Below are 20,918 nucleotides of genomic sequence, written 5' to 3' on the forward strand. Positions count from 1 at the left end.
GTCTTTGTAAGAGCTTGTGAAAATCAAGAGCTGCAGTGTTAAGAGCGTTTACTGTGTATTTGTCATTAACTTAATGGCAGTTGGTCACCAGGAAGATAGTTAATTTTTCAATAATTTACTCTCAGATTGCTGCAAGAAGTTATTGTAAAATTCACAGTAACTTACTGAGGCTGATCTCTGTCACGCCCACTGGCCTGATTGTGTAGCAGGAAGGTCAGTTTGCAGCCAACCAAGAGATTCAGGCCAAGTGAGTCCCAAGTGTGCTCACCACAAAGAATGATTAGTAGTTGTTAACTAATGTTAAGCTATCTTGTAATGAAAAAAGTTCAGTGAAAGTACAATAAGTTACTGGCAGCTAGTTGCCAGTTCGGTTTGATAAAATTCACAGAAACTTCCAGGCAACTAACTCCCATTAAGTTACTGTGAAATGCACATCCTCTTAACACTCCAGCTCTTTATTGTCACATGCTTTTACAAAGACTGCAATACTGACAATGTTAAAAGAGGTGCTCAACCTTTGACAACATATCCATCAACTACTTAAACCGATACAACACTGCCACTGACGGTTGGCATAAATACAAAAAATGTAATAACTTGTTTCATGTACTTTCACTGCAACCTGTAGTGTACTCAAAACTTATAGTAACTATTTAACAGAGTAGCATTTCATGGCATAAAGAAAAACATGGAGAGAGAAAGAACAGGATGATTCTTGACAACCATCACAGCAGTAAAGAACCCTGACACAATGATGACACCATTACTTGTATCAAATACACTGTGTTTATTGTTTTGAATGGTATTAAACCATTAAGTACCATTAAGAAGTAATAAACAGCAGTATCTAATGTACATAGGAGTATCTAATGTACATGTTTGTGTTGGTGCCAATGTTGTGTTTGCTTGCACAGAGCTGTCTAGAGAAGGACATCTGCTGCATTGGAAATGGTAGGAGTGATAGCGATGGGTGAGAGAAGGATATGGGCGAGGAAAGGTAGGGAATAGGTGAAAGGAGAAAGGTGCATTCAGATAAGTGTATGTTGTTTCACCATGAGGCTTGCCGAAACTATTGGCTTTCATGGGTGTGCACGGTATAAGAACCTCTTAGATCAGTGGTATTCAAACTCTCAGTCGGGACCCCATTTTTCTCCCAATAATATCTCGCGACTCCACCCCAAATCTAATGACAACACCTTCAAATCTGTAAATTTAGATTTTTACATCAACAAAAAACCTTCAATTAATTATATTTTCATCTCTTATCAAAATGAAGAAACCAATAAATACATTTACTCAATAAAATTGTATTTTTCAAATGATCTTTCTCAAAAACGTTATATTGTATATTGTCCCATACAATAATGTGTAATCTTGATTTTTTGTTACGAAAAACTATACAAAAAAACTAATTCATGTTGGCGACCCCACTGCAGTTCCCCTGGTCGCGACCACGACTTTGAATACCAATGTCTTAGATTGTATCAGACCAATCAAATGACTCAGGTCCAACTATCCAAAACCTTATTGGTTATTTCAACGCCTCAGAGTCTTCAGAGAAGGGTATGCGGTTCAAAATAGAGTGGACCATTGAAACAATGCCCCCTTAATCTTGATTGTCAGTTTCATGTGGGATTAACAGAGTAGAGTTTGGGGAAAGTAGAGTTAGAATTAGTACAGAAAACTAGTAGGGTGTGAGTAGAGTAGGGCTTCAGATGCTGTAGTCAGTTGTAGTAGCGTGTGAGTAGAGTAGGGTTTCAGATGCTGTAGTCAGTTGAAGTAGGATGTGAGTAGAGTAGGGGTTCAGATGTTGTAGTCAGTTGTAGTAGGGTGTGAGTAGAGTAGGGGATCAGATGGAGTAGAGTCTGAGCTGCTCCTCCACGTCTCCCTCTGACACCTCCCCAAACGTCTCCTGGTTCTCCTTCAGTAGCTGGAAGATGGCTGCCAGCTGCTCCCGTTGCACCCTGGGAAAAACACACAGGTAAACCAATCTGAGTCTCCACCCTGCTGCTCTCACCTGGTCAATGATAGAGATAGAGCCCACAGGGACAGAGGCAGGTTTAAAAAAAAAAAACTCTAGTATACACACATGCACAGATGGTTAACGACAAGTGGTTCATGATACAGGTACAGAACATAGGTCAGCAAAGCTAGATGATGGTACAGCCCAACCAAACACAGCCAAGTGCAGCATGGAGAAACACAGCCAACACAGAACAGGGAATATGGTGTGAGCAAATTGGCCACTGAACCGATCTCTAAAAACAAAAACATATGACCAGACGGAGGGTGGTATCATACAATCATCCTACACGCCTTGTCTGGATCAAATCTGAAACAAAATACAATAATTGCATTGTTTGCTCTAAATTATCAAACCAGCAAGCCAGATGCAAAATAACTACCGAATAGAGTTTGGTGAGCGGATTGACATTTATTGGGATGAGTCTTGTCCTGGAGGCAGAACTAAGCGATTTCTGCTAGATGGGCCAGCTGCAAAGTCAAAATTGTCTATATTGTAAAAAACGTTTTTAAGGTTAGGCATTAGGGTTAGCAGTGTGGCTAGGATTAGTGTTAAGGTTAGGTTTCATATCAGATTTTATGACTGTGGCTGTGCCAGCTCTAAAATAAATAAAAAAAGCTCTAGTGACCACTCTGCAGAGCTGCCTCCAGAACAAGACTCATGACAAAAAACAGCAAACTGCTTTTGGTGATGCAATGCACCACCTCTTGGTCAAATGGGGAATTGTCATATGAGTTGTATCAAATAGGGGAAGTGTCATCTGGTTTGAGGCGATCCATCAACTGTTAGGTCCCAATCAACACCTTACCCACCCCTGAGAAACACCTGATTTATATTTAACACATGGGAACCATGGCAACGTCCTCAGGGGAGCTGGGGGGATGGAGCAGGAAAGAGGAGGAGGAGGGGGGTAATGGTTGAGGAGCATGAGGTACGGATGAGAGACATGGGGATATGGGACTGGTCCAGTCCTTGAGGGCAGCAGCATCTGCTGGTCTCTCGAGGAATGCAGTTGAGAGACATCTGGTATAAGCGTGAGGCCAGGGGACTGGATGGTAGGTCACTAGATGGCCATGCTTGAAAAGACAAGGGGCTTCAGAACTGAAACTTTTAGATACCTTTGCTTTTTGGTGTCAGTTTAGTTTAAGGTTAAAAATCACATCGGAGGTTAGAGTTTAAGCACATCAATCCGTTCTAGCATGGTCAGGCAATGACGACCCTAATGAATTAGCGCAATTCTTATGTTCATACATTACCATGTTTTTACTACAGCCCTGTCTGTCTGCATGTCTGTCTGTCTGTCCGAGGGACTTACAGAGAGGTAAAGTCAGTGGTGAACTCTACCCTGCAGAAATAGAGAGCAGGACACAGATGTTACAGGCAGACACCAGGCCTGGGTGCGTCTCTGAATAGGAGGCCTAGGTTTCTGCTGGAGTAAGATGAAGCTGCCCTGGAACACTGATCTATGGTCAGTTTTGTGTTATCTCCCTCAACTCATGGGGGTGTTTCCTTTTGTTCTTTCTTTTTTTCCTGTGCCTTGTTTTCGGAGCCCTGGTCCTAAGTCCCCAGTGGTGCCGTGGATAGAAGCAGCTGCTAAGCACAGCCAGCCTCACAGGGACAACACACACTGACACACACTGATGCTTGGAGAGGAGGAGAGGGGCTGTAAGGTAGCAGAGGACGCTGGACAGCAGTGGGTTAAACAGTGGGAAAGACAATTTATAATGGCCATGTCCAAAATCTGTCTTGCGTACTACTTACTAAAACTACATACTGTGTACTAATCGTACTACATACTATTTAGGATGTACTGTTTAGTTAAAATGTATGCAGTAAGTAACAAATAATAACATACTAAGCTCGTCCATACTGAGAAAGTGCCATGTAATGCGCAATTGTTCTTGTTCCACGCCATTAATTTGTTTTGGTAGAGTGTGTCCCCTATTCTGATTATCAGTTGTTGTCAAACGCACATGGGTCTGAAAAGAGAATTGTATTCTTCAAAAGTGCACAGCAAATTCTACTTGATGAAAAGCTGAAATTAGTATGTCACCCTGGTATTTAAAGCATACTAACTTTTGAAAATGTCACATCCTATAAAACGTTCTATATTCGCATACCCAAAAAGCCTACTATTTAGAACGCAAGTGTGGGTACTCGGTCACGGCCAGTTACTGCTGGTATGCAGTAGCAGTTGAATATGGGGAAAGGGGAGGAGACTAGGAGAGGAAGCCCGCCAGAGAATTGAGATGCAGCCCAGCACTGACCTCTGTTCCTCCTCCAGCTCCTCTTTGGTCATCATCTTCTCCATCTGGCTGGTCCGCAGCATGCCAGGGACGTATTTCAGGGGCACTTCCACTACCTCCATATCTGCTGAGAGAAAAGGCTCTCTTGGTGCTGTTTGAATCCCAGTGGTCATTCACCAGCCCAAGTCCTGAAGAGCTACATGCTGTGCATGCTTTTTTTCCCAGCCAACACTAACACACCTGAGTCTACTGATCAACTGATCACCAAGACCTTGATTAGCTGAAATCAGGGTGTGTTATTGCTAGGCTGAAACAAAAGCTGGCAAATTGTATAAGTCAACCGGACCAAAGTTGGTGGCCATTGCTCTATCCACAGTGATTGAAGCAGTGGCTTACTCACCGTTGCTGTACTCTGGGCTCTCTGTGGCACCCCCTGTCTGTCGGTAGGAGAAAGGGCACAGTAACGACCCCCCCTCAGGGAACTGTAGGTGACCAAAGTCTCTACCTGGAATATCCACTGGCGCTGAGACAGGGTTTGAGGTCGAGTACCGTTGGCCAGACTGTCAGAGAGGAAGAGAAACAGAAAGGGAGAGGTTGAGAAATATTGGACTAAACCATAAGTTCCCAAACTAGGGGTCACGACCCCACGTGGTTTCGCCTGATATGAAAATGGGGTCACAAGAGAATTTCCAAAATCCGGAGAAAATTCTATCAATAATATATATTATTCCCACGGTGAATGGCTAGGCCCGCTACGCTATGAAACCACACACTATTGCAGAGACTTTGATTTTACTGGCTGCAATTAATATGGTGAAAACAATGTGTGGGGAGGCAGAGGCACAGAAACTCACATCAATACCTTTGTCAGATAACACTGCAATGAACAATCTATGCTATTGCTAGCAATCAAGAGGAAACTCTGACTGAACAACTCAAAAACTCCTAATGCTCTCCAAATGGATGTTAGTTGTGAGGGCCCAGATGCCCATACATTGACTTATGTTCGCTATACATGTCAGGGGATGCTATTCACAAGGACATATTCTTCTGTCTCACGATTCCCGAGCAAGAAACGGCACAGGGGATGTTCAGTGTGCTGCGTGGCAATATTCACGAAAAACAGATTCCATGGGATCGAATGGTGGGCTTTTGCACAGATGGGGCTCCATCTATTGTGGGACAGCGGACAGGCCTCTACACTCTAGTTATGAATGTGTCTCCCTCTGCCATATGGACGCATTTTATGAGAGAAACTGGCGGCAAAAGAGCTGAGCATAGAAGTCGGAGATATACTGCAGCAGGGGCAGCAGGTAGCCTAGTGGTTAGAGCACTGGGCCAGAACCAAAAGGTTGCTGGATCATATCCCTGAGCTGACAAGGTAAAAATCTGTCGTTCTACCCCTGAACAAGGCTGTTAACCCACCGTTCCCCGGTAGGCCGTCATTATAAATAAGAATTTGTTCTTAACTGACTTATATCGTTAAATAAAAACAATTTTTAAAAAAAAAGGTAACTTTAATTGTAAACTACATCATACCGCATCCACTGCGCATTCGCCTGTTTGCAAAACTATGTGGAGATATGGGATCAGAACATGACACAGCCTGGTCTCATATACTAGACGTAAATGTAAATCCGAGAGACTCAACATGGGACCAACGTAAAGTGTTGGTCCCATGTTTCACGAGTTGAAATAAAAGATCCCAGAATAAAAGCCCATACGCACAAAAATCTTATTTCTCTCAAATTTGTGCACAAATTTGTTTACATTCCTTTTAGTGAGCATTTAGCCTTTGTCAAGATAATCCATCCACCTGACAGGTGTGGCATATCAAGAAGCTGATTAAACAGCATGATCATTACATAGGTGCACCTGGTGCTGGGGACAATAAAAGGCCACTCTAAAATGTGCAGTTTTGTCACACAACACACAGATGTCTCAAGTTTTGAGGGAACTTGCAATTGACATGCTGACTGCAGGAATGTCCACCAGAGTTGCTGTCAGATAATTTAATGTTAATTTTTCTACCATAAACTGCCTTATTTCTGCACAAACTGTTAGAAACCGCCTCAGGGAAGCTCATCTGCATGCTTGTCGTCCTCACCACGGTCTTGATCTGACTGTAGTTCGCCATTGAAACCGACTTCAGTGGGAAAATGTTCACCTTCGATGGCCACTGGCACGCTGGAAAAGTGTGCTCTTCATGGATGAATCCCGGTTTCAACTGTACCGGGCAGATGGCAGACCATGTGTATGGCATCGTGTGGGTGAGAGGTTTGCTGATGTCAACTTGAGTAAGGCAGCTCCAAAATGCAGGTGTTTCTGCCTAGCTCTGTTATGGTGAGGCAGCTCCAAAATGCAGGTGTTTCTGCCTAGCTCTGTTATGGTGGTTCAGCCAGCGAAAGCACAGCACGTAGGTGTTAATTTTGTCACCACAGAATCTACATGGAGAGCTAGGCAGTTCAAGCCCACTTGGGTGCTATCATAGATTTACATTAAGTGCCCATCCAAGGCTCAAGGTCATTGGCCACAGATAAAATTGCTCCGACAGGGGAAATACATTTTTGAATGGTCATCCAACTCAGAATTCTAAGTCGGGTACTCTGGCCTCTTTCCTAAGCTCCAACCTGAACATCCGTGGTGGAAAAGTACTCAATTGACTAAAAGTAAAGATACAGTACCTTAATAAACATAGCAAAAAAAGAAACATCCCCTTTTCAGGGCCCTGTCTTTCAAAGATAATTTGTAAAAATCCAAATAACTTCACAGATCTTCCTTGTAAAGGGTTTAAACACTGTTTCCCATGCTTGTTCAATGAACCATAAACAATTAATGAACATGCACGTGGAACGGTCATTAAGACAATAACAGCTTTCAGACGGTAGGCAATTCAAGTCACAAAATGTAGGACACTAAAGAGGCTTTCTACTGACTGAAAAACACCAAAAGAAAGATGCCCAGGGTCCCTGCTCATCTGCGTGAATGTGCCTTTGGCATGCGGCAAGGAGGCATGAGGACTGCAGATGTGGCCACGGCAATAAATTGCAATGTCTGTACTCTGGAGCGGGATCGATTTGGAGGTGGAGGATCCGTCAAAGTCTGGGGTGGTGTGTCACATAATCACCGGGCTAAGCTTGTTGTCATCGCAGGCAATCTCAATGCTGTGCGTTACAGGGAAGACATCCTCCTCCCTCATGTGGTACCCTTCCTGCAGGCTCATCCTGACATGACCCTCCAGCATGACAATGCCACCAGCCATACTGCTCGTTCTGTGCGTGATTTCCTGCAAGACAGGAATGTCAGTGTTCTGCCATGGCCAGCGAAGAGCCTGGATCTCAGTCCCATTGAGCATGTCTGGGACCTGTTGGATAGGAGGCTGAGGGCTAGGGCCATTCCCCACTGAAATGTCCAGAAACTTACAGGTGCCTTGGTGGAAGAGTGGGGTAACATCTCACAGCAAGAACTGGCAAATCTGGTGCAGTCCATGCGGAGGAGATGCACTGCAGTACTTGATGCAGCTGGTGGCCACACCAGATACTGACTGTTAGTTTTGATATTGACCCCCCTTTTTTTCACAGACACATTATTCCATTTATGTTAGTCAAATGTCTGTGGAACTTGTTCAGTTTATGTCTCAGTTGTCAAATCTTGTTATGTTCATACAAATATTTACACATGTTAAATTTGCTGAAAATAAACGCAGTTGACAGTGAGAGGACGTTTCTTTTTTTGCTGAGTTTATATGCAGTCCCATGTGAAAGCAGAGTTTCGATGGTTGACACTAAAAAGAGGAGGATCCCAACTGCTACTATGTTTATTTCTCAGCTGCTCCATTATAAAACCAGAGAAGTATACCAGGCTTAAAAACGAAATGTGGGAATGTGGCCTCCATTCGCTATCGGAGTGTTTATTTTTATTTATTTTTTTCACCTTTATTTAACCAGGTATTTATTTAACCGCCTCTTCTTCCAGTTCTCTGCTGCAAATGACTGGAACGAACTACAAAAATCACTGAAAATGGAGACACATATCTCCCTCACTAGCTTTAAGCATCAGCTGTCAGAGCAGCTCACAGATCACTGCACCTGTACATAGACCATCTGTAAATAGCACAAACAACTACCTCATCCCCAACTGTATTTATTTATCTTGCTCCTTTGCACCCCAGTATTTCTACCTTGCACATTCATCTACTGCACTTCTACCATTCCAGTGTTTAATTGCTATATTGTATTTACTTCGCCACCATGGCATATTTATTGCCTTACCTTCCTTATATGTCTTTTTCCCCCTGCTCTTGTTCCTGCCCGTTTGATAATGGGCCATTCTAAAACGAAACACATTTTACATATTAGTAAAGACAATATTAAATTGAGAATAGTCTCATGGGTGAAAATATGATCACTTGATGAAAGAACACAATGAATGTACAGCCGTAGCTACACTGGAAGGCCAAAAAGATCAACAACCACCCAAGCCACTGCCTGTTCCCCCTGCTTCCACCCAGAAGGCGAGGTCAGTACAGGTGCATCAAAGCTGGGACTGAGAGACTGAAAAACAGCTTCAATCTCAAGGCCATCAGACTGTTGAACAGCCATCACTAACATAGAGAGGCTGCTGCCAACATACAGACTCAAATCTCTGGCTACTTTAATAAATGGACTTAATAAAGGTATCACTCGTCACTTTAAATAACTCCACTTTATATAATGTGTACATACCCTACATTACTCATCTCATATGTATATACTGTATTCTATACCATCTACTGCATCTTGCCTATGCCGCATCCATATATTTATATGTACATATTTTTATTCATCCCTTTACATTTGTGTGTATAAGGTAGATGTTATGAATTTGTTAGATATAACTGCATTGTCAGAACTATAAGCACAAGCATTTCGCTACACTCACATTAACATCTGCATGTGACCAATAACAATTGATTTGATTTAGCCAAGGAACAGAGAGCAAGCTTTTTTTGCGACTTTTTCAAATAGTCAATAGGCTATAATCTTTGCAGCCCATATATGTTTATATATTCAAGACATTCTAAGGTTTGTATAATTCAAATTTGCCAAATAACTCTTCATCTAGTGTATAGGACCTGTTTCAAATTATCTCTTTTACGCTCAATAGAGCCACATCATTTGCATACTTCTTTATTCTCAGGAATAAAATAAAATATCCTTTTTGATTTTATTCAGCTAAGTTCAATTATATTATTCTTACTTTAAAATCATCTATTTCAGCCACAGATGACAGATGTAGAAAATCAAGCACACAACCATGCAATCTTCATAGACAAACATTGGCAGTAGAATGGCCTTACTGAAGAACTTAGTGACTTTCAACACCTGGACTACTATTCATTTGTGTGGTCAGGTGCCACAAAGAGGAACCTTGAGAAAAAAGAACATTCCTTAAATGTACATGGAGAGCTAACATTAATCATATGCATGTAAATCTCTCATGGCTCAAAGTGGAAGAGAGATTGACTTCATCACTACTTGTTTCTGTAAGAGGTGTTGACATGCTGAATGCACCGAGGTGTCTGTTTAAACTACTAGCACACAGCTCAGACACCCACGCATACCCCACAAGACATGTCACCAGAGGTCTCTTCACAATGCCCAAGTCCAGAACAGACTATGGGAGGTACATAGAGCCATGGCTACATGGAACTCTATTCCACGTCAGGTAACTGATGCAAGCAGTAGAATCAGATAATTTCTTTTTATAAAACTACACCTTAGGGAACTGCGGGGAGTGTGAAGAGACACACACACAGGCAGAGAATCACATGGATTTTGTATTGTAGATATGTGATAGAGTAGTGGCCTGAGGGAAGACAATTAATGTGTAAAACGTGTTTTTAAATGTAATGTCATGTAATATTTTAAATTGTATATAACTGCCTTAATGTTGCTGGACCCCAGGAAGAGTAGCTGCTGCTTTGGCAGGAACTATTGGGGATCCTTAATAAATACAATAATACAAATGTGCACCACAAAGTCTGAACAGTATAGGCTAAGTTCTGAGGGAAAGAGGGACCAAATTCTTAGGGTGAGACACAGGGACTACTAACAGCTTACTACACAACATACACTTAGAATTACTGTTTAAAAAAAAAACTTTTTCCACAAAGCAAAAACAGATTTGTAGAAATTTTGGCAAATGTATTCCATATAAAAAAACAGAAATACCTTATTTACATAAGTATTCAGACCCTTTGCTATGACACTCAATTGAGCTCAGGTGCATCCTGCTTCCATTGATAATCCTTGAGATGTTTCTACAACTTGATTGAAGTACACCTGTGGTAAATTCAATTGATTGGACATGATTTGGAAATGCACACACCTGTCTATATAAGGTACCACAGTTGACAGTGCATGTCAGAGCAAAAATCAACAATGACGTCGAAGGATACAGGATTGTTCTCCGAGACAGGACTGATCTGGGGAAGGGTACCAAAACATTTTTGCAGCATTGAAGGTCCCGAAGAACACAGTGGTCTCCATCATTTTAAAATGGAAGAAGTTTGGCCCCATAAAGACAGGTGACCAAGAACCCGATTGTCACTCTGACAGAGCTCCAGAGTTCCTTTGTGGAGATAGGAGAACCCTCCAGAAGGACAACCATCTATGCAGCACTCCACCAATCAGGCCATTACGGCAGAGTGGCCAGACAGATGCCACTCCTCAGTAAAAGGCACATGACAGCCCGGTTGGAGTTTCCCAAAAGGCACCTCAAGGACTCTCAGACCAAGAGAAACAAGATTCTCTGGTCTGATGAAGCCAAGATTGAGCTCTTTGGCCTGAATGCCAAGCATTACGTCTGGAGGAAGCCTGGCACCATCCTTATGGTGAAGCATGGTGGTGGCAGAATCATGCTATGGGGATGTTTTTCAGCAGCAGGGACTGAGAACCTAGTCAGGATCAAGAGAAAGATGAACGGTGAAAAGTACAGAGAGATCCTTGATGAAAACCTGCTGCAGAGAGCTCAAGACCTCAGCCTGGGGCGAAGGTTCATCTTCCAATAGGACAACAACCCTTAGTACACAGCCAAGACAAGGCAGGAGTGGCTTCTCTGAGTGGCCCAGCCAGAGCCCAGACTTGAACCTGATCAAACATCTCTGGAGAGACCTGAAGATAGCTGTGCAGCAACCCTCCCCATCCAACCTGACAGAGATTGAGAGGATCTGCAGAGAAGAATGGGAGAAACTCCCCAAATACAGGTGTGCTAAGCTTGTAGCGTCCTACCCAAGAAGACTTGAGGCTGTAAATCGCTGCCAAAGGTGCTTCAACAAAATACAATTTAATCAATTTTAGAATAAGGCTGTAATATAACAAAATGTGGAAAAAGTCAAGGTATCTGAATACTTTCCGAAGGCACTGTATATCCCTGGTATATTACATCATTTATGTAGCAGCATACAAGGAGTAGGCCTATTTTTGGACTCATCGTTGTTGTGCTGAGCTCACTTGAACAGGAAGGTGGCACGGTTGTCCTTGTGGGCAAACTTTGTCATCAAAATCTGGCATTCTCTGGATTTATGGTGCTGGGAACTCAGGAAAAAACAAGGTTGAATCATGACGTCAGTGATCTTCAGGTCGGAAAGTCGGAGCTCTAGAAAGAGACCTGAGTTCCTGACTTGGAACTCAGAGTTGGATGACCGTTCAAAACGTATTTTCCCAGTATGAGCTCGTTTTTTATGCGAGTTCCCAGTTGCCTTGAAAGCACCAAAGTCAAAGTTCTGAGTTCTCAGTTGTCATGAACACAGCTGAAATCATGCTGAATGTATTCAATCTGGCCATGGTGTTAAGTGTGAATGTTTATCCTTTTAAGGTTGGAAAAGGTACCCTTTCAGACAGATGTTTCAAATCCTTAAACCCAGACTTGGAACACACACCCTCTCCACCAAATAGTGATTGCTTTGCATCAGTTAGCCACTGATTCCTTCCAAACCACTTACTGACGAATTTGTGATTTCTGACTTGTTTTGTAACATTTATGGCCGATGAGCACCGATACATTTTATCTATACAGAACAAAAATATAAACACAACATGTAAAGTGTTGGTCCCATGTTTCATAAGCTAAAATAAAAGATCCCAGAAATGTTCCATATGCACAAAAAGCTTATTTCTCTCAAATGTTGTGCACAAATTTGTTTACATCCCTGTTAGTGAGCATTTCTCATTGGCCAAGATAATCCATCCACCTCACAGGTGTGGCATATCAAGAAGCTGATTAAATAGCATGATCATTACACAGGTGCACCTTGTGCTGGGGACATTAAAAGGCCACTCTAAAATGTACAGTTTTGTCGCATAACACAATGCCACAGATTTCTCAAGGTTTGCAATTGGCATAGTGACTGCAGGAATGTCCAACAGAGCTGTTGCCAGATAATTTAATGTTAATTTCACAACCACAGACCATGTGTAACCACGTGAGCCCAGGACCTCCACATCCGGCTTCTTCACCTACGGGATGGTCTGAGACCAGCCACTCGGACAGCTGATGAAACTAAGGAGTATTAAAGCCCCTTTGTGGGGAAAAACTAATTCTGATTGGCTGGGGCTGGCTCCCCAGTCATGTGAAATCGATAGATTAGGGCCTAATGAATTTATTTTAATTGACTGATTTCCTTATATGAACTGTAACTTAGTAAAATCATTGAAATTGTTGCATGTTGTGTTTATATATTTTTTAAATCAGTATATCATTCATCTTTATATGACAAGGATCGAAAAGTATTTGCCAGTAGACTGTCAACGTGATTCATGATGATGACTACTTGCTAGCTAGCTTGCTAAGATTTTTTAAGTGTGATGTTGACATGATCAGTCTAATCAAAGCTACAGTAGATATAACGTGATTTGATGTAATTTTATCTGTGCTCAATGACCTTGTGCCTTCTTGGATGGGCACTTCTAATGTAAATCTATGGCAGCACCCAAGGGGTGAATATGTACAGTATATAAATATAAATATGTATAGTATTTTGCTAAACAGGTACGGTTCAAAACAGGTGGGGCTCGTCCCAACCTGCCCTGAATGATGGGTCGCCACTGATGTTTAATTAGTATTTTTTATTATTGATTTTTTAATTTTATTGAACCTTTATTTAACCCGGAAGGGCTCATTGAGATTAAAATCTCTTTTTCAAGAGCGCCCTGGCCAAGATAGGCAGCACCAAATCATTACAAAAAAAATACAGACAGACAACATGAAAAACTACAAGTAATCTAGTAAAAACCATTGAATTCACAAGAGTATAAAACAGCAAATTAAAAACATTGACAGGTCAGGGAATCAGCCTCAAAATCCTTCATCAGTGACCTAAAAACACCAATCGGGACAAGTTCTTCCAGTTTAAAAGTATTTTGTAAGGTGTTCTAAGACGATGGCGCAGAGTACATAAAAGCCCTTTTACCAAATTCAGTTCGGACATTTGGAACAGTTAGCAGGATAAAGTCCAGCAAACGAAGAGAGTAGCCACCACATTTCTGAACAATAAAAATGCACAAATAAAAAGGTAGTAAACCCAAAATGGCTTTGTAAATAAAAGTATACCAGTGACTGAGCCTACGAGTGACTAGAGAAGGCCAGCCAACCCTAGTATACAAAGTGCAGTGGTGCGTAAGGGTTTTGCAGTTTAAAATAAATCTCAAAGTGTCATGGTAAAGAGTGTCAATTGATCTCAAACACTGAGCGGAAGCATTCATATATAAAATATCCCCATAGTCTAGTAAAGGCATAAATGTAGCTGATACTAGCCTCCTTCTAGCTTCAAAAGAAAAACAGGCCTTATTCCTAAAATAAAATCCCAATTTCAGCTTCAATTTTTTTGTAACTTGTTGAATATGCAATTTAAAAGCGAGGCCGTCATCAATTAAAATTCCAAGATATTTATATGAGGTTACAACCTCAATCTCCTTGCCCTGACAGGTAGTAATAGGTGAAAGGTTCAGAGGTCTATTTCTTGCATTAGAAAACAGCATTAGTTTAGTTTTCTCAGTATTGAGGATAAGCTTCAATTGACACAAGGTATGTTGAACAGTATAAAAAGCAGTTTGCATGTTCTGGAAACCTTTTGTAAGAGACAAGGCACAACAGTAAATAACAGTATCATCAGCATAAAAATGAATTTGTGCATTTTGGAAATTTTTGTCTAAATCATTTATATAAATAGTGAATAAGAGAGGACCAAGTACAGAGCCTTGGGGCACACCATTCAAGACAGACAATTTAACAGACATAAGCCCATCAAATTGAGTGCACTGAGTTCTATCAGACAGAGAGTTAGCAAACCATGCAACTGCATGCTCCGAAAGACCTACACTCGACAATCTCTGCCTTAGTGTAGCATGATAAACTGTATCAAAAGCCTTAGAGAGATCAATAAAAAGTGAGACACAGTGCTGTTCTTTGTCAATGGCTTCAGTGATATCATTTAAAACCTTCATGGCTGCTGTAATTGTGCTATGCTTCTTCCTGAAGCCCGATTGGTACATTGATAAAATAGAGTTAGTAATATTAATATTAAAACATACAATCTACTTGGAGTGAAGCCGCTAAACATTTACATTACATTCAGTCATCTAACAGACTCCCATCCAGAGCGACCCACAGAAGCAACCAGGGTCAACGCCTTGCCCAAGGGCACATCGACAGATCTCCCACAAGGTCAAAATGGGGACCGAACCAGCGACCTATCAGCCAGCGACCTATCAGCCACCGGCTCAAGCCACCAGCCCCCAATGCACCAACAACCAACAAAATTAACAAAAGACAAAAAGGAGAAAAACAAAGGAAAACAGAAATCAACAATGCAAAAACAAAAGACATCAAGGACAACAAAAAATCATAACAGCAAGGCCAACTGAATACGTTTCAGTGCATGTATGGTACTATTTACATGTGTGTATGTGTGCACATTTGAATGCAAGTGTGTGTATATGCATGTGTACATGCGTACAAACACCTGCGCGGCATCAGCCTCGGGCAAACAGGCATTAGATCTCCCAGGCAGCGAAGTGGTTAAGGGGCGCTGTACTGCAGCGCCAGCTGTGCCACCAGAGACTCAGGGTTCGCGCCCAGGCTCTGTCGTAACCGGCCGCGACCGGGAGGTCCATGGGGCGAAGCACAATTGGCCTAGCGTCGTCCGGGTTAGAGGGTTTGGCCGGTAGGGATATCCTTGTCTCATCGTGCACCAGCGACTCCTGTGGCGGGCTGGGCGCAGTGCACGCTAACCAAGGTTGCCAGGTGCACGGTGTTTCTTCCGACACATTGGTGCGGCTGGCTTCCGGGTTGGATGCGCGCTGTGTTAAGAAGCAATGCGGCTTGGTTGGGTTGTGCATCGGAGGACGCATGACTTTCAACCTTCGTCTCTCCCGAGCCCGTACGGGGGTTGTAGCGATGAGACAAGATAGTAGCTACTAACAATTGGGGAGAAAAAGGGGTAAAATTCAACAACAAAAGCAGGCATTAGATGTAACAATGTTGCCCCTCAGTGTCATTTACTTACTTTTTTTATTTGTCTTTACTTTTGACTTTTAACTTTTAACTTTTTGACAGTCATTCAATCCCCCACCTAGCAACTCCACTCCCACTTGTCTCCAATTTCACTTCCCAACCCTCACCTTCCCTCAACCCATCCCACATATCTCTGCTGGCCACCCTCTTCAGATTTCTATGTGCCATATATCTTCCAACTACGCTGTGATGTTTAACATACAATTGGAATCTATCTAATCGAATTGAATCCACATATTGTGAGTTGAAGATAAATAATTTTGCTAAGATTATTAGTATATTAGTAATATTTACTTCTCCATGGTTGCAGGAACTTGTCTATTAATACTAGTTTTCTATTGAAATTGGTTGTGGAGAGCTCATTTCTATCTTTTATGATATGAATAACAAGTGTGTCTATTTCACCGTTAGCCCATTCTTTAGGTAAATTGCAAGGTAATGTAAAAGTTGTATTTTTATAAAGATCCAATACGTAATATTGTACACTTATCATAATTCGATTTTAGTCCAGAAAAGTTAGCTAGATCTTCAATGAGACATTGCAGGGATCGAGCTTATATGACCAATATGAAAATGTGTGCACTCACTACTGTAAGTCACTCTGGATGAGAACATCTGCTAAATGACTCAAATGAATGGTCAATTACCACAAGACCGGCAGCGATTGTGAGTGACTGATCTACAAATAATAATTAGTTATTTATGATGCAAGGTTCTTTCTAGATCAGTCAGTCGACAGGCGTCTGCACTGTCAGCTGCAATTGCGAACAAGCCCATTGAGTTGGCTGTGTAGCAAACAGTGTTGACTTATTGGTCCAGAAAGCTGCATATAATGTGCATTACCTACCTGACCAAGGAGAGAAGTGTTGTATTCTGTTGAGGGAATCTGTACTTTATACAATTGTAATGTGTTGTTGTCTCATGTAACTAGGTCTGGATAAGAACATCTACTAAATGACTAAAAAGTAATGTAAAATGTATTCTGTGACTAATATAATATATTCATTATATTATATTTGAATATACGGTTGGGTAAGTTATTTTTAAATATAATCCGTTACAGTTACGAGTTACCTGTCCAAAATTATAATCAGCAACGTAATTTGTGGATTACCCCATTCTCAGTAACATAATCTGATTACTTTGATTACTTTTCCCTTAAAAGGCGCAGGCTAGCGATTTTCGTCATGAATCCTTTTCTGGATGCAGTTCTGCAGAGCGGCCAGTAGCTGGCACAGCCAGAAAATCAGATGATTTTATTATTTTGTTGTCACGGAGGACTGATTTAGCTCATTGCGTCGAGTTGAAAAAGAAATGCTGCTTTTGGAATGGCATGCATTGAGCACTACCGAAAAGTGCTATTTGCATATGAACAATTAATGCCATGTGCAGCATTTGCTATAGGCCTATTGTTAACTTTTTTGTTTGTGACACTTTGATATCTCGATAATTTGCAGCTGTGGAAGTCTATCAAAAGTGCGCGAGTTTGCGCATATGTGGTTAGGCCTATGGACTTTGTGGGGGGTGGGGAATCAGTACGAATTAGATTGAGCAATAAAAGCCCTACTCGTGGACTTCTTAAATTAAACAAGTTTTTGGAGCACTACAACACGGTTCAGTTCAGAAGAGAGGAACTCCCTTAAATTGTATTCCATAGTTTGGGATCCGTACTGCGGCTGTTGCAAGAGAGCATTGTTCCACTGGCTGTCCATTGGTCGCAAAAACAATGATTGATAGGTAGCTTAATCTTCTTAAATTTAACCATTATTGGGCTAAAATACACATATACATTTGTGAACAGCCATCAACAACAACCGGTACGGAGCAAATAGTTAAATGAGAGAGCAGCAGTTTAATTCCCATCAATGTGCTATGTAGATATCAATAATAAGTATATCCGTATCGCCAGTAGTCTACACCACTGCTGTCGTCTATACCTCCAAGTGTTTGTTAAAATTGGATAATCTTTGGATGCCGACAGCAATCGCACCATTGGAAGACATGCTGTAGCCTACAAAAACCCATACCTGCTATTTTCCCCACGATCTATCAAATTAATTTGGTATCACTAACCAGGTCTCCATCCAACCTTTTTATGAGTAACGTAGTTTTCGGATAAAACATGTCATGATAGGCCTGAAAGAAATTGTAGGTAAACGTTCCAAATGTCGACAAAATAAATATGTTAGACATGGTGGGTTCTTTTTGTGTCGGTAAAATTAATTATGCGAGAAATGTCCACTACAACTCGGGAAAGCACAGTTTATTAGGCTACAGATGAAATAACTTCAAGGGGTGGTGAAAGTGCAAGGTGATGAGGTTGATGCTCCTTTCCAATAAATATCAACGGGTTTTATTCTGGTAACATGATCATCTATGCTTGGCTCCTTTTTGACAAATAAAAATAATTTGACTAATTTGTCCATAATTAATCTCATCATGTTGGTAGCCTATCCCCACTATTTATGTGAGCTGTTGGCTAGAGCACACCTGCCAATACCAGAGTAGACACGCTAGCTATAACTCATTTTTTTGTTGTTTTTGAGAAAACCATCAGTAATGTTGAAAATGCGATAAAACATTTAATTTGTATTTTTTTAATTAGGTACATGGGAATTTAACCGCAAACATGTATTTTTATGTGCACTACGTCATCACGCACAGACTTTTATCCACACGTCAATTTAATGGAAACACATCTCTAGTGAGAAAATTAGCCCATTGTTTTATACCGACTTTTTATACTTGCATGAAAATCTGTTGCCAATTGAATGTAATAAATATCGAGGATCTTATTCTCGTGACATGATCATTTGCGGTCATTTGCGGTTTATTTGCCGTTTGACAAATAAAAATAACCTCGCTCCTGTCCATAATAATCTCATCATGTGTAGACTATACCTGCACACCCTAGCCTGCACAGTAGGCATTTCTTTTTAAAGCAACCGTTTTTGTGACACAACTATAGGAAGAGTTGAAAATAGGATGGAAACATATTGCATTTTTGATTTTTATTCGATACATGAAAACTTACTGAAAAAGTACCATTTGTGTGCACTGTCATCAAGCACAGATTTTTATCAGCAAAAAGTATATTTGGTGAAAACACCACTGGTTGGAAAATGCACATTTTTTATGTGGATTCTAGAGTATTCCCATTAAAATCTGTCACCACTTGGATAAAAACCTACCTATTCAGAAAAAAACAAGTATCAAATATTTGTTTCGCAAACATCTCTTCTGAATTGAAAAGTAATCCTATAAGTAATGTTTTCAAATATATGTAATCGGATTAAATGTATAATGTAACGGATTACATCTAGTTTTATTGTAATCCGCTACTCCCCAAACCTGATGAAAAATATTAGGCATATACACTACTCATACTGCACATTATATTAGCCTACCATAATGCCAGATTTCACCTTTTTCTCGTGAGCAGCATGGGTCCTAACTTCTGCAGCGGGCAGCCCCTCCTCCTCAACTGTCCTTCTGTCCGCTGCCATCGGATCCATTATTTTTCCGACAGATCGACATTCACTGTCCTCCTCCGATTTGTCCGTTAAGGTTAGCCCTGCTGCTGTCCCCTGTTTCTCCGTAAGATTTACCGACGGTCCTGATTTAGCTAATCCCGTTTTCACATCCTCTCTCCCGGACTGCGCCAAAGATCCCTCCCCTGAGTGATCCGCTTTGGATGCAGCAGAGCCAGAGGACGAGACAGTAGAAGTATCGTTGTTGCTGAACAATGCTGTCACCAGAATAATAGCGAACAGCGTGAAAAGAATAGCAGGCAATATAAAACTTAATTCCATTGTTGCAGACTGAAAGCGAGTCGACTTTTCGAGCCAGCAAAATATGACCCGTTTGTCCTTTTGTTGTCTTCTATTTTTGTCTGTTATAAAACATGTAGGCTCTACAGCCTATACCGGAGAAATACCGTTAAAAAAGCCTCTCCCTGGTATCCTCACTCATGCAATTGTCAGTCGGTTTGCCTACCCTGCATCCCGTTCGCTTTGTTGCTGTAATATTAGCCTGCCGACAACCGTGTCCACTGTAGCTCGGAGACAGTAGTGGGAGAAAAAATGTACTGTACTTTGATCGCCTTGACACGCCTCGAAACGAAACGTAATTTCCTAAAGCCACGCCTCCATAGCTAATACTTTAGGTAAGCTTCACCCTTTCACCCAAGTAGCACCAAAACACACAGGACAGGATAAATAGGGTGACCATCACATTGCAAGCTTCTCACTTAGTTGGTGCTTTACAGGTAATCCTATCAGTGGAAAGTGAGCATACTTGTGACCCGTGGCGATTTTAGCATGTAAATATTGCATTCCAGCAAAGCAACTACACAACACGAATACATGAATTGCACTATAATGGTGCCCACAAACTGTTATGGCCTACATAAAGCTGTCCCGACACCTTACTGATTTATTGCCCCGCTACATCGGGCTATCAGTGGAGCCTCTGGCAGCGAAACAGTTCATTACAGCCTTGAGTCTTCTTGGGTATGACGCTACACGCTTGGCACACCTGTATATGGGGAGTTTCTACGAATGTTCTCTGCAGATCCTCTCAAGCTGCCAGGTTGGATCGGGAGGGTCGCTGCACAGCTATTTTCGGGTCTCTTCAGAGGCTCTGGCTGGGCCGGCCACTCAAGGACATTGAGACTTGTCCGGAAGCCACTCCTGCGTTGTCCTGTTGGAAGGTGAACCTTCACCTGCTCTGGAGAAGGTTTTCATCAAAGATCTCTCATGCTTTATGCAACAGCATACAATACATATTTTTGGACTCACTGTTGTGCTGTGCTCACTTGGAACAGGAAGGTTGGTCCTTCTTACTCCATACATTTTCCTGACACCCGAAAGTAGTCATTACATTGTGAATGCTTAGCAGGACAGAACAATGGTTCAACTCACACAATAAACACGGACTCACTAAACACAAATGCCCGTGGGTGCCCGACAATCTGTAACTTAAAAATAAACAAGAAAATGGTGCCATCTAGTTTGCATAATATAACGGTATTTTAAATGATTTATACTTTCACTTCTGATACTTAAGTATATTTTAGCAATTACATTTCGATACTT

General features: G+C 41.5%; 1 protein-coding gene across 3 annotated transcripts; it reads right to left on the reverse strand.

Moving 5' to 3' along the window:
• Positions 1 to 767: 767 nt before the first annotated feature.
• Positions 768 to 19,914, reverse strand: LOC112257452. 3 transcript variants are annotated; one of them, XR_002954578.2, is made up of 5 exons: positions 19,230 to 19,914; positions 4,670 to 4,829; positions 4,291 to 4,393; positions 3,280 to 3,368; positions 1,879 to 1,964 (listed from the first exon to the last, which is right to left on the reverse strand). XR_002954578.2 is itself a non-coding variant. In XM_024431013.2 (4 exons), exons 1-4 carry the CDS (start codon positions 19,632 to 19,634, stop codon positions 1,850 to 1,852), a joined length of 783 nt encoding a protein of 260 aa, XP_024286781.1. In that variant the 5' UTR covers positions 19,635 to 19,912; the 3' UTR covers positions 768 to 1,849. The 3 variants fall into 3 exon arrangements, 2 of the variants coding, with proteins under 2 accessions (XP_024286781.1, XP_024286791.1); XM_024431013.2 differs by lacking the exon at positions 3,280 to 3,368 and having other exon boundaries at positions 768 to 1,964; positions 19,230 to 19,912; XM_024431023.2 differs by lacking the exon at positions 3,280 to 3,368 and having other exon boundaries at positions 768 to 1,964; positions 19,248 to 19,910.
• Positions 19,915 to 20,918: the final 1,004 nt, after the last annotated feature.

This window comes from Oncorhynchus tshawytscha, linkage group LG01 (genome assembly GCF_018296145.1).
Source record: "Oncorhynchus tshawytscha isolate Ot180627B linkage group LG01, Otsh_v2.0, whole genome shotgun sequence".
NCBI lineage: Eukaryota > Metazoa > Chordata > Actinopteri > Salmoniformes > Salmonidae > Oncorhynchus > Oncorhynchus tshawytscha.

What these genes read in the sequence shown, in the direction of transcription:
- LOC112257452 (XM_024431013.2), bottom strand. Translation starts at nt 19,634, where the DNA reads ATGGAATTAAGTTTTATATTGCCTGCTATTCTTTTCACGCTGTTCGCT. An exon ending in GAGCCCAGAGTACAGCAACG is followed by an intron (nt 4,394 to 4,669) that starts GTGAGTAAGCCA and finishes TTCTCTCAGCAG; the next exon opens with ATATGGAGGTAGTGGAAGTG. An exon ending in GAGCTGGAGGAGGAACAGAG is followed by an intron (nt 1,965 to 4,290) that starts GTCAGTGCTGGG and finishes TGTTTTTCCCAG; the next exon opens with GGTGCAACGGGAGCAGCTGG.